At 39.4% G+C, this 26,183-nt stretch overlaps 1 protein-coding gene across 2 annotated transcripts; it reads right to left on the reverse strand.

The window, feature by feature from the left end:
* Positions 1-400: 400 nt before the first annotated feature.
* Positions 401-16,238, reverse strand: f3a (coagulation factor III, tissue factor a). Of its 2 annotated transcripts, none has more exons than XM_014976748.2 (6): positions 16,052-16,238; positions 15,082-15,202; positions 8,009-8,202; positions 2,526-2,707; positions 2,234-2,399; positions 401-1,186 (listed from the first exon to the last, which is right to left on the reverse strand). In XM_014976748.2, exons 1-6 carry the CDS (start codon positions 16,104-16,106, stop codon positions 1,041-1,043), a joined length of 864 nt encoding a protein of 287 aa, XP_014832234.2. In that variant the 5' UTR covers positions 16,107-16,238; the 3' UTR covers positions 401-1,040. The 2 variants fall into 2 exon arrangements, with proteins under 2 accessions (XP_014832234.2, XP_087857492.1); XM_088001366.1 differs by lacking the exon at positions 16,052-16,238 and adding an exon at positions 10,694-10,799 and having other exon boundaries at positions 15,082-15,196.
* Positions 16,239-26,183: the final 9,945 nt, after the last annotated feature.

Below are 26,183 nucleotides of genomic sequence, written 5' to 3' on the forward strand. Positions count from 1 at the left end.
GGCAATGCAACACACAAGTCAAGATGAGTTCGTTAAGCTTAGCATGAAGAAGTTTATGTGATGAAGACCACCGAGGTGTTTTGCAAGGATGTGCAGACAATGGAAAGAAAAGTCTGAGATTCCCACTTGGATCTGTTGCTGTGGGACCTGATCTCAGATAAGAGGAAGACAATGGATGGATGCATGTCAGTTTTATAGTAAATAAAAGGTGAAATGAATTTGTGACCTGATGACAAAAAGGCATCTCAGAGGTCCCACTACTCCTGCCAACATTCCCATCTCATGAGGTGGTAATGTTGGCCGGAGTAGTGGCTGTTCCTTAATGATGAAAATATTTAAGGATGTTTAAGATGCACGTCAGAATGCCAGTGAGGGTCTAAACAGACATTTCGAGGCTAACTGTCTTGAAAAATCTTGTGCTTTATTGGTTTACATAAAACTGGAATATCAGAATCCACATAGTTTGTGTGTGCATTGCACAAATGATGATTCCAATTGTATAATGGGAAACAAAACCAGGACTTTGGACATAAATAACATTAGTTTTATTTAAAACATCACATAAAAATTATAATAAAAATGTTTTAAATGTTCATATTCTAAAAACCTTTCACAATAAACACATCTAACAACAAAAACGCTAAGATGCCAACTGAGCTTTCCATAAATTAAACAGCAGATATAAAGTATTTGTAGTGCATTCATTTAGTATAAAGTCTTATATTAACTTTTACTGAGCCCTAAAGAAATCCCACATCTCAATTATTCCGAAAATTATTTGAAAACATATATATTTCCATTGTACCGCTCACCAAAGAAAGAGATCCATAAAAATCTTGTAGTGAAGTCGTTTCAGTATGAATTCAAACTGCATGTTATCTGCAGCCTGAAAGAACAACCATTTAAACGTCTCACAGTGTAAGGCCGTTTCACAGAAACTTCAAGTAGGATCATTCCAGTGTATGACATTGGAAGGTTGGATGCCCCACACCTCACCCACCCCACCATCCTGCCCAGAACCCAGGAACATGGATGAAACTTTAAACATCCCGCAGTGGACATCCTTCTGTCCCGCTCTTCAGAGCTTTTCTCTTCTGGCTGCAGTAGATCACAGTGATGGCGGTGATCAGACCTACCACCAGCAGGATGAAGAGAATACCACCAGCAATAACAGCAGGAGAATACACTGCAAACATAAGGAAATACAAAATATCAATTACAATCATTCTCCTTCACAGTACCCAAAAACACAAAGCATTTCAAACATTGTGTTGCATCCAGCATGCTGCCCCACATTTTCTTGTGTTCATCCATTCATTTGTTCATGGATGGATGAACACATGGATATTCTTTCTCAGTACGTGACATTCAGCAAATAGAAATACTTTTGGTGGATCTAACTGGCCTAAAATAACTTTGGTCTCACTGAATTTCTGAGAGTGAGAAAAATGTGTATATCTTCTAATTTAGTGTATTTCAACATCTGGTTTCCACTGTGAATAGATCAATAACCCCTACCTTATCAAAAAATGTAACTTTATTTTAAAAAACTTCAAAATCTATATTTTGGATTAGTTTATTTTTTTATTTATTTTGTAAATGGTGCAGTCAGATAATCTGCACCTTCACCCAGGAGAACTAATGTCCATACTAATGCCAGAGACCAGAAGATGAACCTGACCAGTACCTGTGGTCATCATGACATGACAAGAAGCTTTGATGACCTCTAACAAATGAAAGCTTCAAACTCAGGGCCTCTATTTATATGACCCTCCACAATCTACATAAGTAGAAGTTTAATACATTCTGTCACATCCAGAATGTATTAAGACCTTATGTGGTCTGAAATGTAAATGAGTTAAACTCCCTGATCTAGAGCTGTTGGCTCTCTGACACTCATCACCGTTAGTCACCTTTAGGCTCAGGAGGCAGAGGTGCTGATATATTTGAAACCTGACACTGTCTCTCTTAATCTTTCACTAGATATACATCATGATGCACATTATGTGAAATCACATAATGTGAACACATTCAGCAGTTCACCAATGCTGGATCTTTAGGGCTGTTTCTTGTTCACAAGTTGTTTTGCTGACGGATGATGCTGCCTTTTAACCTTCAATGCATGACATGATACTTGTGTGAATGTGTCTGTTGAAACACCATCAGTAACTTCAGTATGAAGGGACAAAAGGGACAAAATACTGTGATACATGAAGAGGTCAGAGGAAGTGACCTTTTAAGACAGGCTCCTCGTCATTATGAGAACACTTGGTTTCACTCAGCTGTCCAAACTGTTTCTCAGACCGGCTGGAAATGTGGGCCTGGATCTTGAAGCAGTAGCTCTCGCCTCTATCTAGGTTGGTAATCTCTATCACCCTTGAGCTGAACGTTTGAATTTTCTGAAAAGGAAAAAAAGAAGAGACTAGATAGAGGCTAAAATGTGGCCTGGCTTAAGAGTACATTGTACATGTGATCCTTGAAGACGACAAGTGGAGGATCTTCACATAGATGGTTGCATCACTCACTGAGCCAGTGCTCTGCTGCTTCTGGTAAGAGACTTTGTACTGTAGCTCATCAGAAAAAATGTCTCTGATGCTCAGCTGATGATCATCTTTAAACACAGCTGTGAGTGGGTCAGTCACATGCAGGGTGACGGTCCTTTTGTCTTCATGCACTGTCAGGTTGAAGGTAGGACTCCCAATCTGAGCTGTGAAGGAAAAAGGAGAGTGAAGGTTTGTCACTGACAGTCAAATATTCAGAAACGGTTCATAGCCAACTCACTGGAGCAGACAGGCAGACACACCTAGGGGAGGGCAGAGCCTGGACCTTCTCCAGTGTGGCCTGCATGTGTCTGACTGCCAAAAACAGTGACCTGATATCTGCCTAGAGCTATAACCTAGAACTTTATCAGCCTAAAAACACAAGACATTTTCATAACTGTTGTTTCTTTTCATCTTACAATGAAACCTTTTCTGAACCCTGACTGGGCTCTTCCTGTCATTCTGTCCTAGAAGTCTTCATGCCTCTGCTTTCATGTTACAGCCAGAGACATTTGTGTATTTTCTTAAAATGTTATATTGTTGAGAAAAAATCCATGTTTGCCTTATACAATTATTAATAACAATTACTAATTTATTAATGAAATTGTATAGTATATTTTACTTGAATCAGTCACCAATTCCAGCATCTCTGGAATCGTAAGTCAAACTTCTCAATCTTTCTCCTGAAGGAATAAATTCAGAACCACCAGAAGAAAAAACTTTTCACACCATAATCACTGACATGCTTATTTTTCAGTTAAGTTTGAGAATTTAACAAATAGCCCAACAGCTGCATTACCCCAAATCAGATAAACGAACTATGACAAAATGACATGAAAACTGAACAATAACTTCAAAATTATTTTTCCTCCAAGAAAAATTGGAAGAGAAAAGTCAGTGGAACCACAATTATGTTGCAATAAGGCGGATGAGGAGGAGATGTAGAAAAGACGGCTGGCTTGATCAAGTGTCAGAGACTGAGATGATGTCCAGACTCCGATGAGGAAGAAGGACTCAAAACTCAGCCATGTGCCCAGAGCTAAGCTTAAGCTGGACAGAAGATTGTGTCCTTTGGCCTTGTATGAAAATGGACTGAATAAGGAAAAGAAAAGGGAAGGAGAGAGAGAAAGATGGAGACAAGATATAAATAAAAAAAACAGGCTCAAACTCTCCTTTAGGTACAAATTGCTTCAACAAAGCAACAAAACTGTCTCCATGCAAAGAATTGCTCTGTCTCTGTTGGAGGCCGACTCCAAAGATTCATTCATCTGTTCTGGTTCCAAGTGTTACTGTGGAATCTGCTCATACCTGTAATGTCTAGGGAATGTGAGGCACAAGGTAATGGATGCAGAGTTTCAATTTGGTTTACAAATAAAAACATGGTGCATATTTGTATTCAGCCCCCGTTACTATGGTAAAACGGCTGTCTTCACAGAGTCCAGCTGTGTGTAATTCAATCTCAGGCACTGGGTCATTTTAGTGAATTTGTTGACAGAAAAACTATTAACTATGAATACTACAAATTTGAAGAAAGAGCAGCAGAAAGACATCTACTGTGTCTTTTGCATGATAAACTCCCAATACACTCTAAGGTTTTGGTTCTACTGCGATCTCTAGAGGACATGGGGAAACATTTTTCTTTGCATTCTCACAATAAGTTTTGCGTTCAATCGCAATATGTAATATTTGCTGGTTTGTTTTGTATACAAACAAATGTCAGTTTAAAATGTTCAAATATATACACATTTAAAGAGACTCAGTGTTTATTCTTAACTGTTTGGTGCAAAAAAACTGATTAAAAATCGATTTATTCACTGCATCTCTGTTTATGTAAGAGTGTGACAGAACTGCACATTAAAACGGCCCTTTAAACCATTCAGACTACCAACACAATAGAGACACGATCAAAACTGTCAGATGACTCATTACCCTGTGATAATAACTCAGAAATAGTCCAAATAGTTTGGATGTATTTTTAGTTCTTTCCTACTTACGGAAAGTTTCTATTTATATCATAGGTTTGTGGTGCATTTCTGTACTAAAGAAAAAGATATAAAACTTCAGATATTTCACAAGATGAGAAAAAACCTCATGAAAGCTTTATATTATAGCAGAAAGTACGATGAATACTATAAGGCTTACTACTTATAGTATTCAGTTATGCCACATGAACTGATAGCGGTTCTCAACATGGGCGGCAGGGGGCGCTGGGATTCCTTTGGGGGGCGTTTGGTCGAAGAAGGTCAACTTTACACCTTAAATGCACAACAACACCAGTTTAGACTTTGAGCAACTTGTTAAAACTGTATTGTGTAACATTAAATCATGCCTGGCTGCAACGGTATCGATGGCAGCTCTTCTTCTTCTCCTCCTCTTCAGTGTTTGTAGCTTCTTGGCGCAGCTCCTCTCCTGCCACTAGTAGCTTCACCGCATCAGTTCAGCGTTACACCGGCTGATGACGTTGCTGTGATTCACTTTGTCTGGTATTTTTGTACTTATGTTTCGGCAGTTCTGTGATCATGTCAAAGCAGCAACTTATATTAAAAAGTGTTTTATTTCCGTTTGAAAGCTGCCCACTTCCATGGAAGGACAACAGAAAATTTATCTTATAAACATGAAATTATTAAAACCCTCACTTTGTATCCCTCTGAAAAATGAACCCGTTTAAATAAAGAAATCCCTCCATGGTGACACCACGATAGAGAGCGTTCATTTTATAGCGTTAACATCGGAGCTGTAAGGTCTGGTATGAAACGGGGTGATAGAACAACACAGCACTTTTAAATTTCAATAATCAGACTGCAGAAATTGTTTCCGTTGTTTTAAAAGGTTTATGTCAGTCTGCCTTTTTCCCAGAGATACGCTTCCCGACCGGCCTGCACATTAGGGGGTTAAAAAAAGAAAAAAGAAAAAAAAAAGAAAAAAAACGACGCGCACATTGCGCAAAACTCTGAAACAGGAGAAGCGGGACATAAAACAGAGCGACGAACTAGATGTGAATTATGGCATAAAAACAGAGAATCCGACGCTGAACAGTGAAAAATCAACACATGATGTGAAACATGATGATTAGGCGGCGCAGCAGGTGATGAGTGAAGATTAATGATGGTCAATAAATGATAAAATAAATCTAACAGGAAAGAAACTAACGTGGACATAGCAATAAACCAAGAGAGGATAATACTAATGAAAGGAAACTAAATGGAAATGAATGAAGAAGAAAATGCAAGAATAAACTAAGAAACTAAAATAAATACAGAGGAATAAACTGGTATGGCAAGACCTTTAGAGCAATAATTAATACAGAGACTGTATGGCAAGAATAAACAGACACTATTTCCAGATAAAAGGTAAAATATTGTAGAAATATCTAACACTGAGAATAAATATATCTCAGGTCAGGTATGAAGTGATAAGTTCTTAGTAAATAACTTATCACTTATTTATGTTTTTAATTAGATTATTTATTTCTTCAATATTATTTTTCATGTCAGTGTTAATGTCATGAGGCTGATGACTCCATGACACTTTCAATTTGACTCATTAGGATTTGATTAAGAACCATATTTGTTTTTTGTAATTTCTGTCCAGTAAAACTATTAATCTATAATCAATAGACAGGTCTATATAAATATATAATCCATGTTTCTGTCTCATATTTGTATGGCATTAAAAGGATCTGGAACTTTTGTTTTTCCACTGACAGCTCTGGTTTGAACAATAAATGCCATGTGGGTGAATTTTTATGGATGATACTCTGATGTCCCATTCTCCTGAAGGCAGCACAGAGCTGCAGCACCAGAAACCTACAAGAAGAGCTATGATTAATGTAGTTACAGTTCTATCCATGTTTAAATGTTGCAGAGCTCAGTCATTTTGCAAATAGTTCAAAGTTTAAAAAGGCATGTTGTTCATCTTTTATCTGGTCATTTTGTGGAATATTTAAAAACTAGAAAATGGCACAAGAATATTTTTTCCATTGATTGGCTGCTGTTAGGCCTACTAATTTTAACTTGAATGTTCATTGCATTTTTCATAGACGCCTGTGAAAATAATTTCTATTCCCATGAGTTTTTTGTTCTCTGGGAAATTAGTTTTGATGATAAATACAGAAACAAACATAAAAATCAAAACATCTACAATAGTGATAGTAATATTAATGATAAAATAATAGTCAGTGCAAAGTAGCCTACAAATTCTTTGGTGGGGGGCGGTGAGGGACCTGGATAAAGGCTAGGGGGGCGCTGGCCCAAAAAAGGTTGAGAAACACTGGGTTAGTACAACATTGTGAAAAAACACAAGAGTCTCTTTAAGTTAATCCTCAAACATAAATCATCCAAATACCAGAAGAAGCCTTCTAGAGGCTCATAAACTTTTTCCATAAGTTATTGATAAGGAATTAAACAGTTTGACATAATATTTTACTAAAATGTAAATAGATTTTATTTTAAAATCATGATGCTCCTTTTCTATTGTTTTCCTCTCATTTCCTGTCTAAAGGTATGAATAATTTTGGACTTAATATAACTTCATAACAAAGTTTTTATACTTATAGTAGCAGAGTAATTATAAAATTCCAGACGTCTCATCAGACAACTTTGATCTGAAATAGAACATCGACACAAACAAGGAATCTCAAATTTTCTTCTTCTGTGATCTAAAAGGGAGAGTCTGACCCGGCATGGACAGTCAGAACAAACCTGCAGGCGCTTCTGTCTCCATGTTTCATCACTCTGTTCTTCTAGACAACCTGACGCTGCTGAACAGTTGCAGAGGAGTGTTCCTACCGTATATAGAAAAAACATGATGACCTTTTTGAGTCTTAACTCTGCCAGGTCTGAAAACATGGGAGAGGAATTTCAAATTCTAGATGGTTCCCTGCATGAAAGATCTGCTATAACATCAGTTCTTCCCAGTGCAGAACAAATGCTGCCTTTAACCGTCTTCAGGTCCAGTTGAAGTTGAAGAACCTGAAGGTTTTATTTCAAGTAGCAACACAAGCCAACAACTATGTCTCCTTTAAATGCATGAGGGCCACTGAGACATAATAGCACACAAGCTGCCAGAAGAGCTAACAAGTTTTTCCTACAATTTATTTGCATGTCAGCTATATAGAGAATATGAACCTCAGGTCTGCTCTAAAACCTGCAGCTTTCAGGAGAATTAATCAGCAGGAGGTTCCTGTTGTACTTCCAACTTCCAAATATAAACTGAGTACACTTTAAGTGCATATATTGAATTACTTACATATAAGTGGCATTATACTTATATCCCAATGTATTGAGAGAATAGCATTGTGTTTCCTGTTCTGGTGGGCTTTTGTTTCAGGATCTTACTGTGTTTCTGGGTCTATAAGTGATACAATAGTTTTGAGTTTGGAGCAGTCGGTTCAATATAAATACGTCATTCATGCATGTCTTTGTGGTTCTAATCCATCATGCTGGTTGAAGGGAACATGAGGAACCTACTGTCTCGGTAAGGGCAGAACGTGGGTGAGGTGCTATGTGGGAACTCTGTGTCATCTGATGTGGTTCCCAGTGGCGGTTCTGACAGGACGTCAGCTGAGTAGCAGGACTTGATCTCAGTCAGAGAGATGGACAGGTCGCACATTGTGGCATTGGAGCGGATGCAGTGATGGTTCCTCCGTCTGTCTCCTCCAGCCCTAAAGCACAGACCAATCAAAAGTTTGTTACTAATAAAACTGTAACACACACATCCTGATACTTCTATGCAAACTCATTACTTTGTATTGACTGCCATTCACTTTTGTAACCCTATTAGTGTATTCCTAACCCTAATCTTAACCAAAACCTCATTCACAATCCACTAGTTCTAAATCAAACTAGTGGAGTTGAGTTGGTCACTCAGGTAGTCAAGTTAGAGTTCTAAAGACTTCACATGAGTAAAACTCAGAGGGAATCATTATGGCTTTTTAACAGGGAAGTATTCTGTATTTTCCAGGTGCATAGTGCAACTTTATAGCACAATCAAGTAACTATGTTAACTTCAGCTGTTAAAAAAATGTGGTATATGTGGAAGGCCCACTAGCGTCTCTACTTCCTTGGGAGGCTGTAGACAGCTGGACTTGTGAACTGAATCCTGAGGAGCTTCTGTCGTTGTGTGGTGGAGAGCGTTCTCTCCACCTGCATCACCGTGTGGCACAGCAGCTGCACTGCCACTGAGAGGACGGCTCTGCAGTGGGTGGTTGAAGCTCCACAGAGGATTGTGGGGAGCAGCCTTTCCTCCACCTCGGACCTCTACACATCACGATGCAGGAGGAGGATGCTCCAAATCGTGAAGGACTCCACCCATCCTGCACACTTGCTGCTCCAGCTCCTTCCTTCAGGCAGAAGGCTGAGGAGCATCCAGAACAAGACCACCGGGCTGAGAAACGGTTTCTTCCCTTCAGCCATCAGATTCCTGAACTCAAGCTGCACTTAATTCAGCTTCATCTCATGAATTATTTACACACACACACAACAGTTTTTTAATATACATGTCCATATATCACTTCCTCCACAGTCCAAAAACATGACTCTCAGGTTAATTGACCTCTCCAAATTGCCCCTAGGTGTGTTTGTGTGTGTATGGTTGTGTGTCCTGTTTGTCTCTGTGTTGCCCTGCGACAGACTGGTGACCTGTCCAGGGTGACCCCGCCTCTCGCCCGGAATGTTAGCTGGAGATGGGGACCAGCACCTCCTGACCCACTAAGGGACAAGGATGTTAGAAAATGGATGGATGTCCATATATCACATAAATTACTTTATTATTTGTGTATAAAATTTCTTAATCTGGGACCTGAGTCTGAATTTTGAACCACAAACAAGAAAAGGTGATCTGGCAATAAAAAAAGAAATCTTTGAATCCTTGAATCCTATATATATATATATAAATTATGACTTAAAATAAATTTTACTTGAATTTTACCTTGAAATTGGTTCTCTGTCTCTTTAAAAACTCTTAAAAAGTTCTTTCTGATTCTCCACCAGTCATCACAACATGGCTCCTCTATTAACCCTTTAACAATGGTTTTAGCAGTGCTGCACTGAGACGTTGCTCCTATAATGAGCTCAGCAGACATGCAGAGCTGAGGAGTGATGGAGGAATGTTGGAAACTGCAGCTCTTAAGAACTGTGTATCTGGAAGGTGATGCTAAGTCCAGCAAGGCATTTTGGACAGCTGAATGAATGGTTGCCACTGGAGATTAAAGAATTTCTCAAAAATGCATGGAAGAATCAAAGCAACACTTCAGATATGTTTCTGACATATAACATGATGTGAAGCTCAAAACATCATGAGCAGGGTTAGATTAAATTGAAAGCGACTGCTTCATAGTGACACTGACTTGTGTCACTGCATGATGCTTCACTCCATCAGGGTCTTCAGATTCTTCTATAAATCAGATACAACTAAAGAACTTTCACTTAAACGAGTTACTGTAGTGAAAAGGAAGGTTACCATGGTTTCCACATAGCAAATCCATCAGACCCAAATTAACTCTGTCAGATTTGATTTCAACACTTTTAAAGTGTCTGTATGGGTCCACACCAGAAAATGTTAATTTAACTCTTTTTGAAGAGTGTCAAATACCAAATCTGTCTGGAGTTAGTCATCTAACATTAACCCAGTGTTAAATCTTAAATATTAACTCTCCCAGAGTATTTTTTAATTTTATAAGAGTTATTTTTAATTAATACTACATAGATATACTTTTTATTATTTGAACTTTTAAAAATTATTTGGAAAATAAAGATTTAATAAAGAGGCAATGATTTTCTGAGATGCATTTATTTCAAAACATGCACCATAATTAGAACAAGGGGGGTAGAGTTAACCCACCCTGACCCTTAGAAAACATGGAACAACGTGGAATAACGTACGTTCATGTTACACACGTCGCTTTCATTCATATATTGCTTATCAAAAGGTCTGACTGTGCAAAAAACAGTATGGTTACTACACTTTTCTTCAATACAACATGTATGAAATTAAAATTGGAGTTTGGCCAGGGACACCAATATGTACTGCGCTGGACAGTCTTGAGTAAGACAGCCAGTTTTGGTATCTGGATCACAACAAACAACAAACATAAGGATGAAAAATGGAACAAAGGAATATATTTTTATGGAGTTTCAGAAATATTAACACTTAACCATTTTTGGAGCATGAATCTTCAAAGAAGCCATGGAGGGGTGGGGAGGCGAGAGTGACCGATGCTGATGACTGGAGATTCATCCTCAAGCAAAGTGGTCTTAATATCTAGAATGACAGTCAATGACAGTGCAACAGGCCCAATGCACACAAACTATCTGAGTAAAACAACAGCTCTGCCGTTTCCAACAATACTAGAATCACCAAGCTGCGTGCAAAACTCACTGAACCAGCAGCTAAAGAAGATGAAACAAAAAGCTAATTTCACAAAGCTAAAAACATAAATTCAGTCCTACCTTTTTTGTGTCATGTTCATAATCCATGTTAGAGTAAATGTTTCCACACTCGTGATTTCTCACTATTTTCAACTTTTCTGTCTCCATGGATACTGCCTATATACTCAAACTATTATTAATTGCAAATAATACTTATAGCAAGATATATGTTGGAGGGAAAAATAAATAAATAAAAAAAGAGAGAGAAATTTGTAATTACACACGGTGCCAAAATTTCCAAAAATGGCATATTTAGAATGTTCGCCTGGAATTTTATCAACCAATTCCTTTCTAAAATGTCTGTGCTTCATTTTTTTGGAATGAAATTTGGTCCAGTAAGTGGTCAGAACCTGTATTGTGCATTGCTGGAGGTTCTGGGTTTCCACTGCATGTTTTAAGGAAGATCCACAATATGTAATGTATTTTATTACAATTTATTATTTTTATTTTGTACTTTTTGTGCCACTGTGTGCCGTATACATTTGGAATACAAATGTTGATTTTTAGACCTTTAGAATATTCTCTGTAATATTACCTTTATTTTGATACCTGAACCAGTCAAATACACCTTGTAGTTCCTGAGATATATGGAATTCGTTTTGGGAAAGTCGTTTTTGAGAACTGCCCAAAAAATGTACAAAAAAACGCTTGGTTAGCTAAGAGCTACTAAAGCCAAATAAATTAAATCTCCCCTTTGTCCTGTTGCACAGTGCAGCGAATTTAACTCATTGTGCAGGGCCTGTCCAAGTTTGCATGAAGCCTTGAGCAGAATTTTACTTAGAGGCCCCTCTTCTGGATAAGAACATCAGCAGCACTAACAGCTTTTCAACATGGATTTAGTCAATTCTGGGAGGAGGGGGTAGTTTAATTGACCAATCTAAAAAGTAATAATTGTAGTTTAGTAAGATGTATTTGTGAACAAACAGAGATCAATGTCAAAGATTAAACTCATAGCATCAGATTGTAGCTATGGTAACAAAACAATCTAATTGTGAATATTGTTCTTTGAACCTTTACAAAGTAAACTTGTTTTACTTTGTAAAGGTAAACTGACTGCTCCACCCGACAGTCAGCTCCTAATGTTAACATTTAAAATATTTTAATTTATGTATGCTGAAACCATTCAATCAAATTTAGCAGCATTGATCATCTCAATAAACAAATGTTACATTTATGTATCTGTGGCCTGTGTTAAAATATTAGCCTATATGGGGCCCCTGAAACCCTGGGGGGCCTGATGGAGCCACTGACTTAATTTAGGGTTAGGGTTAGTGCAAATAATTGATATTCATTTTATTTGTATTTTTTGAATTTGTTGTTTTTAAGTTATGGATTTAACTTTTGTTTCACTGGCGATGTTTTCCTGTAGCCCATAATTATCCAGTAATATTTTTACATTTCCTGTCTACTTAGCATCTTTTAATAAAAAAAAAATTAAAATAAAAATACGATGGACTGCCGGGCTTAGCAAGTTTTCTGAGGGAGACCTTGCAATTTGTTATAGAAATAGAGGGCCCCAAAACTAAATTTCACCTAGGGCCCTACGGGCTAGCACTGCCTCCCACAGTCCAAAGTAAGAATCCCCCTATTTGCTGCCGATTCCCATCACCCATGAGGGCCAATCACTGACTGGATTGGCTGTTAATTTTTTGCGTTATGTATAAATGTTAATTTGTTATCTGGCATAATTTAGAAATTATCTGGTAATATGTTCACCAAATTTAGACGTAAACATGCAAAATACTTAAAGACACTGTACCACAGCTACACTCACAGGTAAACTTCAGAGGTGGCCACAGCCCAGAGGCACCAGTGGTATGGGGCCAGTTTCATGCCCTGATCAATGCATCAACTATAAAAACATCTTTAAGGAAAGATTCTGCTCTGCTGGTAAAATGCTGAGATGCATGGATTTCTGGTTTATTGAAAATAAATAAATAAATAAATAATTAGGCTTTACTTGGGGGTGGGGGGCGAAAAAAGCCTGGTGACCTGCCAGGCTTATAATACACTGAGTAAAATCCTGCTGTTAAATAGACTCGTTTATTTTATTGAACCAAAACGAAAAAACAAACTGCCTGAAAACACACGGACCAACCCAATTCATTATCCGATTTCCGATTTTGGTTTAGTAAATGAAAAACAAGTCTATTTTTGTTTTTTTATTTTTCATTTCAAACAAAAAAACAAACTACCTGAAAATACACGGACCCAACACGAGAGTGATCGGCAATCACAGATCAGACACTTCTTCACGGAAATTGGCCGTTTATGATCGGTGGCCGATCAATCGGCCCTCTAGTCCAAAACTGACCGTTAGGTTGATTGATCTCTCTAATGGCTGTTTGTCCTGTGCAGGTCTGAACTACATATTATTCAGGTGGATGTGAACACATAAATCGGTGCTCCCCCCACCGGTGAAGGTGAAGGAGCACGCGCTACATTTCTCAGGTGGATTTGTACACAACATACGCTCACTCTACCTACCCCCCACTCCCTAACCCCCATCCCCTGCCCCCCCCACGCACTTTTTGTGCCACTGGTCCTGTGTGTCTCTGTGCTGCCCTGCGATGGTGACCTGTCCTGGGTCACCCCGCCTCTCATCTGTAGATAAGCCCCAGTGCCCCTCCCTACGTGGGGAGGTGATGAGGAATGTTAATTCTGACTGAAATTCATGTCATGTACTAGCAATATTATTAAAATAATATAAATAATGATTGCTGAGATATTCTTGTGTGGTATTTTGTATATAAATATTTATCAGTAATAAAGCCAACAAATGTAATTTGTTAAAACTACAACAGATACTCGTTTCTTTCTAAGTACACACAGAGAAGTTTCAATCAATCAATCAACAAATTCCATGTATTTTTTTTTAGATTAAATTAGTTTTTTTTTTATTATTTTATTCAGACATTGAAGAGATGTTTGCATTAGAATAACAGCAAGACTAACAAAAAACATCTTAAAAATGCATAAGTTTGGTAGACAGATATAAAGAGAAGCTCGTTTTCATGCCTAAGTTTGTTTTGGAAGTTTTTCAAAGCAGCATTTATAAAAACATCTAGAAGACGTTCAAAAACCTTCATACAACATTCTGAAGTATTCACTTTGTATAAGAAGAAAAAAATTAAAATTTAATTTAAAAAAAATAACAGCCATAAAAGTTTTAAAGATATAAAAACTAAATCAAGTGAGATGACAGCAAAAAAAAAAAAAAAAAGAAAATTAATTGGGAACGAATGTTCAGACGTTTGCTGAACGTCAGGTCCAAATATTCGACGTTCGACTTTCAGACGACGTTCACAGACGACTTGCAAACATTTGTTTGTTAGCTGGGCTGTATGTATTTATGAAACTTTTAGTATTCATGTTTTAGTTCTAACAAATTGCATTATATTTATTTCATAAAGATTTAGTCAACTCTTGATGCGCTTTTTGTAAAGCTATTTTCCATCTTCATATCACTTTGCAAATATTTATCTGCTTCTGGGATTTTTTCTGGTCAATTATGGTAGGCCTCCTGAACTAAAAATGTCTGGGCCAACATTGTAATGGGGCATATTTGTAAAGAGGATTGGGTAACACTTTATTTGAAGGGGGGTGAATAAGACTGTCATGACACCGTCATAAAGATGACATAACACATGTCATGAACATGAATAAGTCTTCATGAATATTTATGACTGTCATAAAGCGTCATTCGGTAAATTATGACACTAACCAGGAAATCATTACTGTATAAACTTTACCTGTAATAACATAAAGTTACCTAATTTTTAAAGTGCAATCAGTAATACTTTTATAACAAATTTATATCAGTAATGATTTCCTGGTTAATGTCAAGTTGCCATAACAAAGACATTTTGAATAAAGTCAACTTTGTGTTAAAATGTCATAATTTACCGAATGACACTTTATGACAACAGTCATAAATATTCATGAAGGCTTATTCATGTTCATGACAGGTGTTATGTCATGTTTATGACAGTGTCATGACAGTCTTATTCACCCCCCTTCAAATAAAGTGTTACCAAGGATTGCTATTATTTAGTTAGCTCCATCATCAGAGAACACAAGACATGCTGCAAGTTCAGAAACATTCTGGTACTTACACAAAAAACTCCACAGTGTATGAGTAATTCGCAGAGGGCCTGGGTCCCCAGCTCAGGATAGTTTTAAAGTTGGTGGAGCTCCAAGTGACATTCTGAGCCCGGGGATACGAGTATGCAGCCCCTGTTGGTTGAACAGTTTTCAGTTAGACTTGTTTTCAGGAGTTAGTTTGCTCATCATGCAGAAAATTTGTTAGAGTATTCCATCTTTTACTGGAAATGGGACTGAAAGTTTAGATTGAATTTTTGTTATTATTCATTTAATTACTAATCTGATCCAGGAGTGAATGCTTCAAGTCAGGGACTTGATGGAATCTGCTGGGTTTCCAAAGATAGAAAGCTTCTTAAACCATTTCAATAATGAACTGAAATTCATGCACTGTTCAGTAGCTAAAGGGAGATATGATTGGACTGAACTGATGCCTTGTATTTTATAAAAATATACTCAACTGAATTTAAGTTTTAACATCAAGCATTTATTTTAATGCCGAGGTAATAAGGACGGTTCCAGCTAAGGTTTACCTAATTAAACCATACCAAGTTTATTTATTTAGCACTTTAAAAAAATAAAAACGTAGCACAACAGAAGACAGAGATAAAAACATAAACATAACCAATCAATCACAAAGTCACAACGAGCTAAATGAACATGAAGAAGGGCGATAAGCAGCGAACTACATGATCCCATTTACACCTTAAAAAAGCCTGTTGGGTTGATAAACTATTAAACTAACACTGTCGGAAGCCTTTGACTGCGGAAATATAGATATAGAAATATAGATATAGATGTGCAAATCAGCACATAAGTGGAACGACAAGCCACTAAAAGGTGAAGTATTCTCTCTGATCATTTTATTCAGCTTGACTAAACCTTAGATCTAACTGGAATTTCATGAAATACCTTTTTCCCGCAGACCTGACCAGAGAATAACTTCAAATCAAAGATCAGAAACATCTTCCAAACTGAACTCACCGGACGCGCAGTGTGTGGAGAGCAGGACCATGACGAGAGATGTTTGGAGCTTCATTCTGTCAAATACAAAGAAACAAAGTCCAGTTCAGCTTGTCGGGGTTTATCCTGCTGTTCCCCCTCTTTTATTCTCTCTTACAATACTGAGTTCACCAGAAAGCGCCGCTTTTAGAGCTGAGTCTCGGTGCGGGGTTTGACCAAATAAGGGCTGTCCGGCTATGACGTCAACATACTACATTTATGGCTGCGTACTGCACTGATTACGTCATCCATACTAGTGTAATCTGGTGCACAATACAGAGCTGTCATGGAAAAGGAATGCTCTCCTTTTATTATTATTATTATTATTATTATTATTATTATTATTATTATTATTATTATTATTGCACCAATCATGTTGGCAGAATGTTGGAGAAAGATAAAATAAATCTTTATTGCCGTTGTCAGTCTTCTGCAAGGTGCAGAGAAACGGTGTGAAGAATTAAAACGATGCTCAGAATAAAATTAGTGTATAAATAGTACAACTATAAATTATGAATTTCTTTCTTTTCTGTCTCTATCTTCATTGCACTTTAAATAAACACAAAGCAATTTTTATTTTTAATTTTATTCAGTGGAGCATTGTAGGGAAATCTGCAATTCTCCACTTGTGAAAGTAAATCTGTTGGGTTTCTCCTTGGCACTCAGACAATTATCCTGAGTGTCACTCCGTACTCATACACAGCATACTACCTGCATATTGAGTTTTTAGCATGTTATGACAGTTATGAGACTGTTTTAAAGCAACAGTGTCTTCAATCTGAAGGCCTCTTCAGATTTGTTGCAAGACTTACAGCTACTGGAAATCTTTCCTGCCCAAAGTATCACCATCCACAATTACTCTTTGAAGATACAAAAACATTTGAATACAATTAAATTTTATTTATATAATGGGAATTCACCACACATGTTATCTTAAGGCACTTTGCAAAAACAATTATAAACATATTTCAATTTATCCTAGTTATCAAACAATACAATATGCTATTATTCAGTTTCTATCTAAGGAGTGAGTGCTACAAGAGCATTCACTCCTTGTGGACGAACACACAGCAACACCAGCTTGCATTGTCTTTTTGTCATTGACTGTACAGCAATCCTTCATACCCAGCACGCATGTAGAGATAGTGGAAAGAAAAAACTCCCCTTTAACAGGAATAAACTTCCAGCTCAGTAAAAGTGGCCACCTGCCATGACCAACTAGAGAAGAAAGAGAAGAATGCACAAGAAGAAACAGATGAACTGATGGAGGATTATTTTTGATGTTCATGAAAGTAAATTGTTAATAACAGGAGAGGGAGAACAGTTAAGTGATGTCAACATTATCTCAGCTGATGCGCTCCTACAGAAAGGAATCACAGCCAAACAGAATGCTAGACCAGGAGTAGCTTCTCCAGAGAGAAAAATAACTGAAGAAAACAAAAAATTAACAGCTGAAGGAACAGCAAATAATGCAAATTGGAGAGTTGTAGAAGAAAGTGAGAAAAAGTGGTCAGAGGACAATTTTTCCAGTAGCTTTTCTGCAGAATACATAAGTAGCACAGGATAACATAAGTTATACTAATAAACTTTATCAAAAAGGAAAGTTTTAAGCCTAGTCATTAAGTTTAATATCTGAAATTAATTACATTATTTATTCCTTTACCATCATTATTACTGTTGTTGTTGACTGTAGTAGTAGCTCTGGTCACAGTACATCAGTGACTAAAAACATTAGTAGTTTCACATTCCAACTATCAAGAGTGGAAACTATAAGGTTTGTCTGGCAGCTGGTATGACCATAGTCATGTCTATGGGTATGACCAGGACAGGACCTGATTGGCCACGGAGTAAACTCTGGAGTGCAGCTATGTTTTCAGAACATCTAGTAGCCAGCCAGAACCGGGACTGAAGGGAACCACAGAGGAACCTGGGGGGTCATATTGTGTGTTAGGGTGTTTTCACACCTGATAGTCCAGTATTCTATTAGTCCAAACTAATAGAAAAATGTCTCCCCGGTCCCTCAGCAAAAACCGTACCATTACAATACAGTTTTGGAACAGTGGTAATTATGTAAAATTAAATTATTGACCAATATAAAAGGTAAATTTGTTTAGTTCTCTCTTGCATCTTGACAGAACTGACAGAAACCAAACTGTTTATCCAGGAAGAATACATGTTTTATATCTGAAGGGATAGGCAATTTTCTTAAATATTTATAGAAATCAGGAAAGAAAAAAGAGCACCATTTTTGTGGCAGGTCCAGCAATGGAACAGTCTGGGTTTGTGGACATGACTCAGTCCATAGTAATGTTGCCGACAGGAGCATCACTAGTTGCAGTGGCTAGTGATGCACTAGCCACTGCTGAATGAGAAATCATTCAACAGCTAAAATCTGACACCGCTCCATTTTTGTTTACGTTTTGTGGAGAAGGAAGTTGCACTGGTCTTCTCCAGAAGTTTTGTGTTGATTCCCTACACTGTAAAAAAGAAAACGTAGATTTTACGTTTTAAAATGCGGACAGATGGGGTTACCGAAATTCCACCTTTAAACAAAAAGCAGATTTTACCTGTAATTGTTTTTTACGGTTGAATTTCCGCAACCCCGGCTGCCGGCGTTTTACCGTTAAACAAACAAAAAAAGATTTTAGCTGTATGTTATAATGGAGTCTAATTTCTTGATCCACATGCAGAACACCAGGCGGAGAACAGAAATCAGTTAAATAAGTTTATTGTAAACACAAAATAATGATCAACAATCAGGATCTAGGGAAAGTCTGCAATCTGGATCACTGGAGCACTGGGAGGTAAAAAAAGAGAGATGGTGAGTTCAGGGGTTGTGGAAAACGGCAGTGTCAGACTAAACGGACTGGTCTTACTTGGGTGGAGGTAGAGCTTGTCTGTAGGTAAGAATCACTATGGTTACTGGGGTTTGGTTCAGGTGGAGGGTTGCTGCTTCACCGACAAAGAGACTGCGGTGGAGGGTGGACAGATAAGCTTTGGATCACAGGAGGTGAGGAGCGAGTGAGACTGACGACAGGGTATCCTGGTATTGGTATCCAGGGTATTTGGTTTCCTGCGAAGATGTCAGTGGAACTCTGGCAACCAGTGGGTCCACAGCATCACGAGGAATAACCTGAGGAAGAAGGATCATTTGAGGTCCACAACAGGCAATCACAGTGAGAAGCTCGGAGGGCTGGAGTACCAAATACTGGCTAACACAATGGAGCTGAAGTGTCGGCAGCTCCGTCCTCATATACTCCTCCAGATGATCTGATTAATTGCAGCTGTGCAGGAATCCAGGAACCACGGCAATGCCCTCAGGAGAAAATAGTCTCTTGGCACCCTCTGGTGGTAAAAGAGGGGGAAAGCTGCAATAAGGAACCGTTCCAACAACCTGTAATTGTTTTTACAGTGGAATTTCGCCAACCCCAGCTGCCGGCATTTTACCGTAAAATCTACATTTCTTTATTACATTGTGGGGTTGCCATAATTCCACCGTAAAATTACAGTAAAATACTGGCTGTCAGTATTTTACTGTATTTTATAAAATACGGTAAAGTTCTGTCGACCAAAACTTCCAGTATTTTCTAAAATACGATAAATGTCTGTCAACTACAGCTGCTGGTATCTTACCATATTTACTAAAATACGGTAAGATACCGGCAGCTGTGGTTTTCCCTTAGTAAAATTGGCCATGTCCTTTTGGTAAATTAAAGATGCTGACGGAAGTGAAAAATTAGGTGGCATCGCCCTTTACCCAACTTCACCTTCACCCAAGCAGCAGGGCCTACCATACAGTCCTCTAAATGTGACAAGTCTATGGTCGATTTGTCTCTCACAAAGATGGTGGCGTTGGCTGTAGGAGTTTGCCCTGAAATCAGTGGATTAGTTTGACACCTGGTCTTCCTTTGAGATTTCAGTTTGATATATCAAAGTCTTTATAGATTAATTTTTTAAAAAACAAACCAAAGTATCACACCAGCATTCTAATCTATGTAAATTACTTTTGCAGTCTGGTTTATGCTTTTACATCATAGATATAAACATCAGCAAGGGGTGCTGTGGTGGTGCAGGGGTGAAGCACAACCCATGAATTGAGGCCTTAGTCCTCATGCCGGTGGTTGTGTGATAGATTGAAATTTGGTTATTTCAGAGGCTGCCTAGTCTGATTTGGCTGAAGCAGTGGTCAGATTCAACCAGCAGGGGGAGTCTAGCGCTTGCGCTTGCTATAGTGAAGAGCACCGGAACTTCCTCCTTAGATATTAATAATTGCTGGAACAGAAGCACCGTGTCTGGCGCTTTTATTAAAATTCTCCCCTTCTTCGGGTATGAGTATATATATATATATATATATAGATATATATATATATATATATATATATATATATATATATATCTATATATATATATATATATATACAGGGCAAGAGACGAAAACATGGATCTGTTGGAATGCTACTACTCAAGTAACCCTAGTCAGAGGGGCTACATGCAAAGACTGAGGGTGGAATGGTTACTTTGACACCCACAGTCTACAATGACTGCCAAACAACTAGTAGCTCAGTGTTCCAACATCCGCAAACGGCAACTGCTATCACAACTTGAGATTGACGAGATACAACACAAATGCTACGGCAAGAGGGAGGAGCCCGGATGTAAGGTCAGGGGGGAATTAACTACAACTCCCCACCCCGAGACTGGGTATGCAGCCCCAGTAATGAACGAACTATCAAAGCTGAACGAGACAGCAACTGACCTGAGAGAAAGAATTGTGGCCCGAATGAACACCAGGCAACCCCGACGCCAATTACAACGGCTGAGTGAAGTACCATCAGAAAGTCTCATTGAAGATGTGAATGCAGCATTGAGAACAATCCCTACCAACACCATAACAGAAACCAATGAGCTGATATACAACTCAGCATCAGTGATCCTTGAAATGCTCGGCTATAAGAGCAACCATGAGACCCAATATCCATCATGGAAAAGACGGTTAGAGGCTAAGATCAAGATAACAAGGAGGGAAGTGAGCCAACTGTCAGAGCTCCAAAGAGGTGCAATGAAAAGATCAGTACCTAAGAAGTACAGCCAGATGCCCATACCTGAAGCACTCGAAACTGCCAAACAAAGGCTCTAAGCCTTGGCCAGCCGCCTAAAGAGATACACAAGAGAGAATGAAGCCAGGAGGATTAACCGGCTCTTCTCCACCCAACCAGCTAAAGTGTACTCTCAATGGCAGGGTAATAACAACAGAGCAGACCCACCAAGGCTGGATACTGAACAATACTGGAAAGGCATATGGGAAAGGGAGGCGTCCCACAACAGCAATGCACAGTGGCTAACCTTTCTATGAGAGGACCACAGCAACCTCCCTGAACAAGCCCCGGTAACCATCACTGTGGCAGATGTCCAAGAAAGAGTCTCGGGTATGAAAAACTGGACAGCACCAGGGCCTGACATGATCCATGCCTACTGGCTAAAGAAACTCACTGCCCTCCATGAGCGACTGACAGCTCAACTGAACCAGCTGCTACAGAATGGGACTCACCCTGAATGGCTAACTGAAGGGCGCACAATCCTGATCCAGAAGGATCCCTCAAAGGGTTCAGTCCCATCCAACTATCGGCCGATAACCTGTCTCTCTACAACATGGAAGCTCATGTCAGGCATCATAGCAGCTAAGATAAGCGGGCACATGGATAAATACGTGAGCACGGCACAGAAGGGCATCGGCATAAATAGCAGAGGAGCCAAACACCAACTCCTTGTAGACCACACAGTCGCCCGAGACTGCAAAACCCGACACACCAACCTGTGCACCGCTTGGATTGATTACAAGAAAGCCTATGACTCAATGCCACATACCTGGATCATTGAATGCTTAGAGATGTACAGAATCAACAGGACTCTAAGAGCCTTCATTGCAAACTCGATGGGGCTATGGAAAACCACCCTTGAAGCCAACTGCAAACCACTTGCACAAGTGTCCATCAAATGTGGCATATACCAAGGAGATGCTCTGTCCCCACTGCTGTTCTGCATAGGCCTGAACCCCCTTAGCCAAATCATCAACAAGACTGGCTACGGATACCGACTCAAGAATGGGGCCACAATCAGTCACCTCCTCTACATGGATGACATCAAGCTGTACGCCAAGAGCGAGCGAGACATCGACTCACTGATCCACACCACCAGGATCTACAGCACTGACATTGGGATGTCATTCGGACTAGAGAAGTGTGGCCGGATGGTTACAAAGAGAGGGAAGGTCGTCCGCACAGAAGGGGTCTCACTCCCAGAGGGAATGATAGCAGACATAGAGCACAGCTACAAGTACCTGGGAATACTACAAGCAAATGGCAACCTCGATGAGGTCACAAGGAAAGGAGCCACAGCCAAATACCTCCAACGAATAAGGCAAGTCCTGAGAAGCCAGCTCAATGGCAAGAACAAGATCAGTGCAATAAACAGCTATGCCTTACCAGTAATCAGATACCCTGCCGGAATAATTAGCTGGCCAATGGAAGAGATAAAGGCCACGGACGTTAAGACTCGGAAGCTACTAACCATGCATGGAGGGTTCCACCCCAAATCCAGCACCCTGAGACTGTACACAAGCCGTAAGGAAGGAGGCAGAGGACTAGTGAGTGTGAGAGCCACTGTCCAGGATGAAACATCCAAGATCCATAAATACATCAAGGACAAAGCCTCAATGGACGATGTGCTCAGCGAATGTCTCAGACAATGGGGAACAGAGGACGAGGTGCTGGAGGAACCATCATGGCAAGACAAGCCCCTACATGGGATGTACCACCGACAAATAACTGAAGTGGCTGATATCAGGAAATCCTACCAATGGCTGGAGAAAGCTGGACTCAAGGACAGCACAGAGGCCCTCATCCTGGCCGCCCAGGAACAGGCCCTAAACACCAGAGCAATAGAGGCTCAGATCTACCACACCAGACAAGACCCAAGGTGTAGGTTGTGCAAGGAGGCCTCTGAGACAGTCCAGCACATAACAGCAGGGTGCAAGATGCTGGCAGGGAAAGCGTACATGGAACGACATAACCAAGTGGCGGGCATAGTGTACAGGAACATCTGTGCAGAATATGGACTGGAAGCCCCGAGATCGAAGTGGGGAACACCCCCAAAGGTGGTAGAGAATGACCGAGCTAAGATCCTGTGGGACTTCCAGATCCAGACAGACAAGATGGTAATGGCAAACCAACCGGACATTGTGGTGGTGGATAAAGAACAGAGGAAAGCCGTTGTGGTGGATGTAGCAATACCAAGTGACCACAACATCAGGAAAAAGGAGCATGAGAAACTGGAGAAATACCAGGGCCTCAGAGAGGAACTGGAGAAGGCCTGGAAGGTGAAGACCACAGTGGTGCCTGTGGTCATCGGGGCCCTCGGGGCAGTCACCCCCAAACTGGAGCAGTGGCTCAAACAGATCCCAGGAACAACATCAGACATCTCAGTCCAGAAATGTGCAGTTCTAGGCACAGCCAAGATACTGCACAGAACCCTCAAGCTCCCAGGCCTCTGGTAGAGGACCCGAGCTCAGAGGATGAAAGAGACCACCCGCGGAGGGTGAGAAGGGAATTTTTTTTTTAATTTTTATACATATATATATACATATATATACACATACCTGTAGATTGTACATTTGTTTCTTAACTTTCAGAAAGATTGTGAGTTTTTTTGGACGCTCTGAATGTTACATTTCATTGTTAGCTCTGTTAGCTCCATTGTTAGCACCGCTGCTAACGTATGGCTGTGTCAACGTTGATATGTTGATATGTTGTGTATGTTTGTAAGCTAACTTAGATAATATTAATCGCTGGAGCAGAAGCACTGTGTCCGGCTCTTTTATTAAAATTCTCCCCTTCTTCAGGGCTTTTACAGTCACAGGTTCAATTCTCAGCCTGGCAACATTTGCCTCATGTCTCCCCTCTCTCTCATAACCCTCTTTCCTGTCAAATTACTTTCAAATAAGGCCATTAGAGCCAACAAAACCTTTAAAAAAATCAGCAAAATTTGGAATTTTTGCTGATTAATATGTGTGTGTGTGTGTGTGTGTGTGTATGTGTGTGTGTGTGTGCGTGTGTGTGCGTGTGTGTGTGTGTGTGTGGAGTTACTGTAATTCCATGTATTTTCTACAGTAATTAAGTGCTTTTTTATATTACAGTCAGCAAACGTAACTATTTTACCATTTTCTGCCATTATTTTGCAGTGTTGACTGACGGTGATTCCATGTATTTTCTACGGTAATAAACTGTTTTGGATTTTACAGTTGTATTTTACCATTTCTTGCTGTGAAATTTACGGACTCTTTTTTACAGTGTAGGTAGTTCTTGGTGCAGCCCCACCAGATACGAGGAGATGGTGTGGGGGGGGGTGGGGAGGGGGGCAGGTTTTTCAATGAGTTTGGATCGTCTGACTCAGTGCAGTGTGAAAGTGAACTGCACCATCTGAAAATTAAAATTAAACAAATGTTGCAATTTTGGTCCCCAATTGAACTGAGTCGATGGGGAGACTGACCACAAACCCCATGCAGGTAAGTGACACCAACACAAATGAGGTAAGAGCACCTCTTACATCATCTTACAGTAATGAGGTAAAGAGCATGCCCATTTTACACACACCAGCTGGGTACAACTGAATCATGTACCCACCAATCTGTGGTCTGGATGTGAGCCAAACTTTGTCCAAATCACACATATGGTGTCAGTCAGTCCATTTATTATTATTGTTATTAAAGGAGATTTCCTGCCTACACACTTTTAAACCTTTCAAGAACATACACATATGAATGTCCTCCACTGAGAAGAAGTTAAGCTTTGTTCTGTGTGTAGCAGTGATCACCAGATGAACCGTACAGAAGCACAACAGACTCATTATAGTTTCCACTCCTTACAGCACATGGCTGGTCTGGAGGCCTCAGAGAGGAAACCTTTGATTACAGATCCAGCTGGAGCAGCATATGTTGGAAAATAAGAGCTTCCATGGAACTCTTATTTTCCAGGGAAAATATTATCTTCAGTTAAAGGCAACTTACTCTCAGTATGTCATGGATGATGAGAGAAAGCTGTAGTTTATGTAGAATATATGGAGAATATTGCCAAAGACAATTGCAAACATCTTTCAGGCGATCATTTTAACTTTAATCACCAAAAAGCTGCTTTTCACAGTGCATTTAAATAGTCTAAAATTATATGTAGCTAAAATGCTTTTTTTTTGTAGAACTTATAATTCATGAGGTGAATTTGGCCATATAGAATTTTGGAGCATGCATCATTGTATTTATCAAGAGTTATTGCACTTGTATGTTGATATTAACCACATGTCTCTAACACATTTTACTTACTTGTGAAGACAGCTGCTTTGTAGGGTTCATTTTAAAATTGTACTTGTGGTTTTTCATTCTTAGATGAACCTCTTTATAGAACCTCTGAGGTTTTTATACCCCATGTAGGGTGCTAAGGTCCCTAAGGTCGTTTATATTTTTTACTTGTTCCTAAAACTCAGAGGTGCCCATCCATCCATTCTTCCATCCATCCGTGCTTGTCCTTGCCTTGCAGTGTCCGTATCTCCAGCAACAATGAGCGAGAGGAGGGGAACACACTGGAAAGCTTGCTAGTCCATCACAAGGTAACACAGAGGCACACAGGACAAACAACCACGCACAAACAGTCTGCATCAACTGTGTCAGCTAGTTTTACTGTTTACCCTGTTGTTCAGCTGATTTATTTATATGCTTAGTCTCTATAACACACAGACATTCTATGCACTGAATGTCAGCTTGATTATTTATCTTTGCATGTAGCTTGTACAGCACCATGACAACTGGAGATTTCAAAATGTGTTTTATGAATAAAGTGGGTGAGGACACACAATAACAGCTTGGCTCATTACATTTAACTTTGAGTTGAGTTGAGGCTGAGGTAGAAGGTAACATCTGAGTACCTCCTGTTTACATTGTTCCTTCCTTTTCCTTGCCAGGAAGCATTTGTGTGTGTGTGTGTGTGTGTGTGTGTGTGTGTGTGTGTATTGTGGAGGATGGAGGTATTGTGGAGGATGGAGGTATAAAGAATGTAGTGTATTAATGTTA

The sequence above is a fragment of the Poecilia mexicana genome, unplaced genomic scaffold, assembly GCF_051168715.1.
Source record: "Poecilia mexicana isolate PSO_F unplaced genomic scaffold, ASM5116871v1 scaffold_20, whole genome shotgun sequence".
Taxonomy (NCBI): domain Eukaryota; kingdom Metazoa; phylum Chordata; class Actinopteri; order Cyprinodontiformes; family Poeciliidae; genus Poecilia; species Poecilia mexicana.

What these genes read in the sequence shown, in the direction of transcription:
- f3a (XM_014976748.2), bottom strand. Translation starts at nt 16,106, where the DNA reads ATGAAGCTCCAAACATCTCTCGTCATGGTCCTGCTCTCCACACACTGC. An exon ending in AGCAGCAGAGCACTGGCTCA is followed by an intron (nt 2,400 to 2,525) that starts GTGAGTGATGCA and finishes TTTCCTTTTCAG; the next exon opens with AAAATTCAAACGTTCAGCTC. An exon ending in CGAGGAGCCTGTCTTAAAAG is followed by an intron (nt 1,187 to 2,233) that starts GTCACTTCCTCT and finishes TTATGTTTGCAG; the next exon opens with TGTATTCTCCTGCTGTTATT.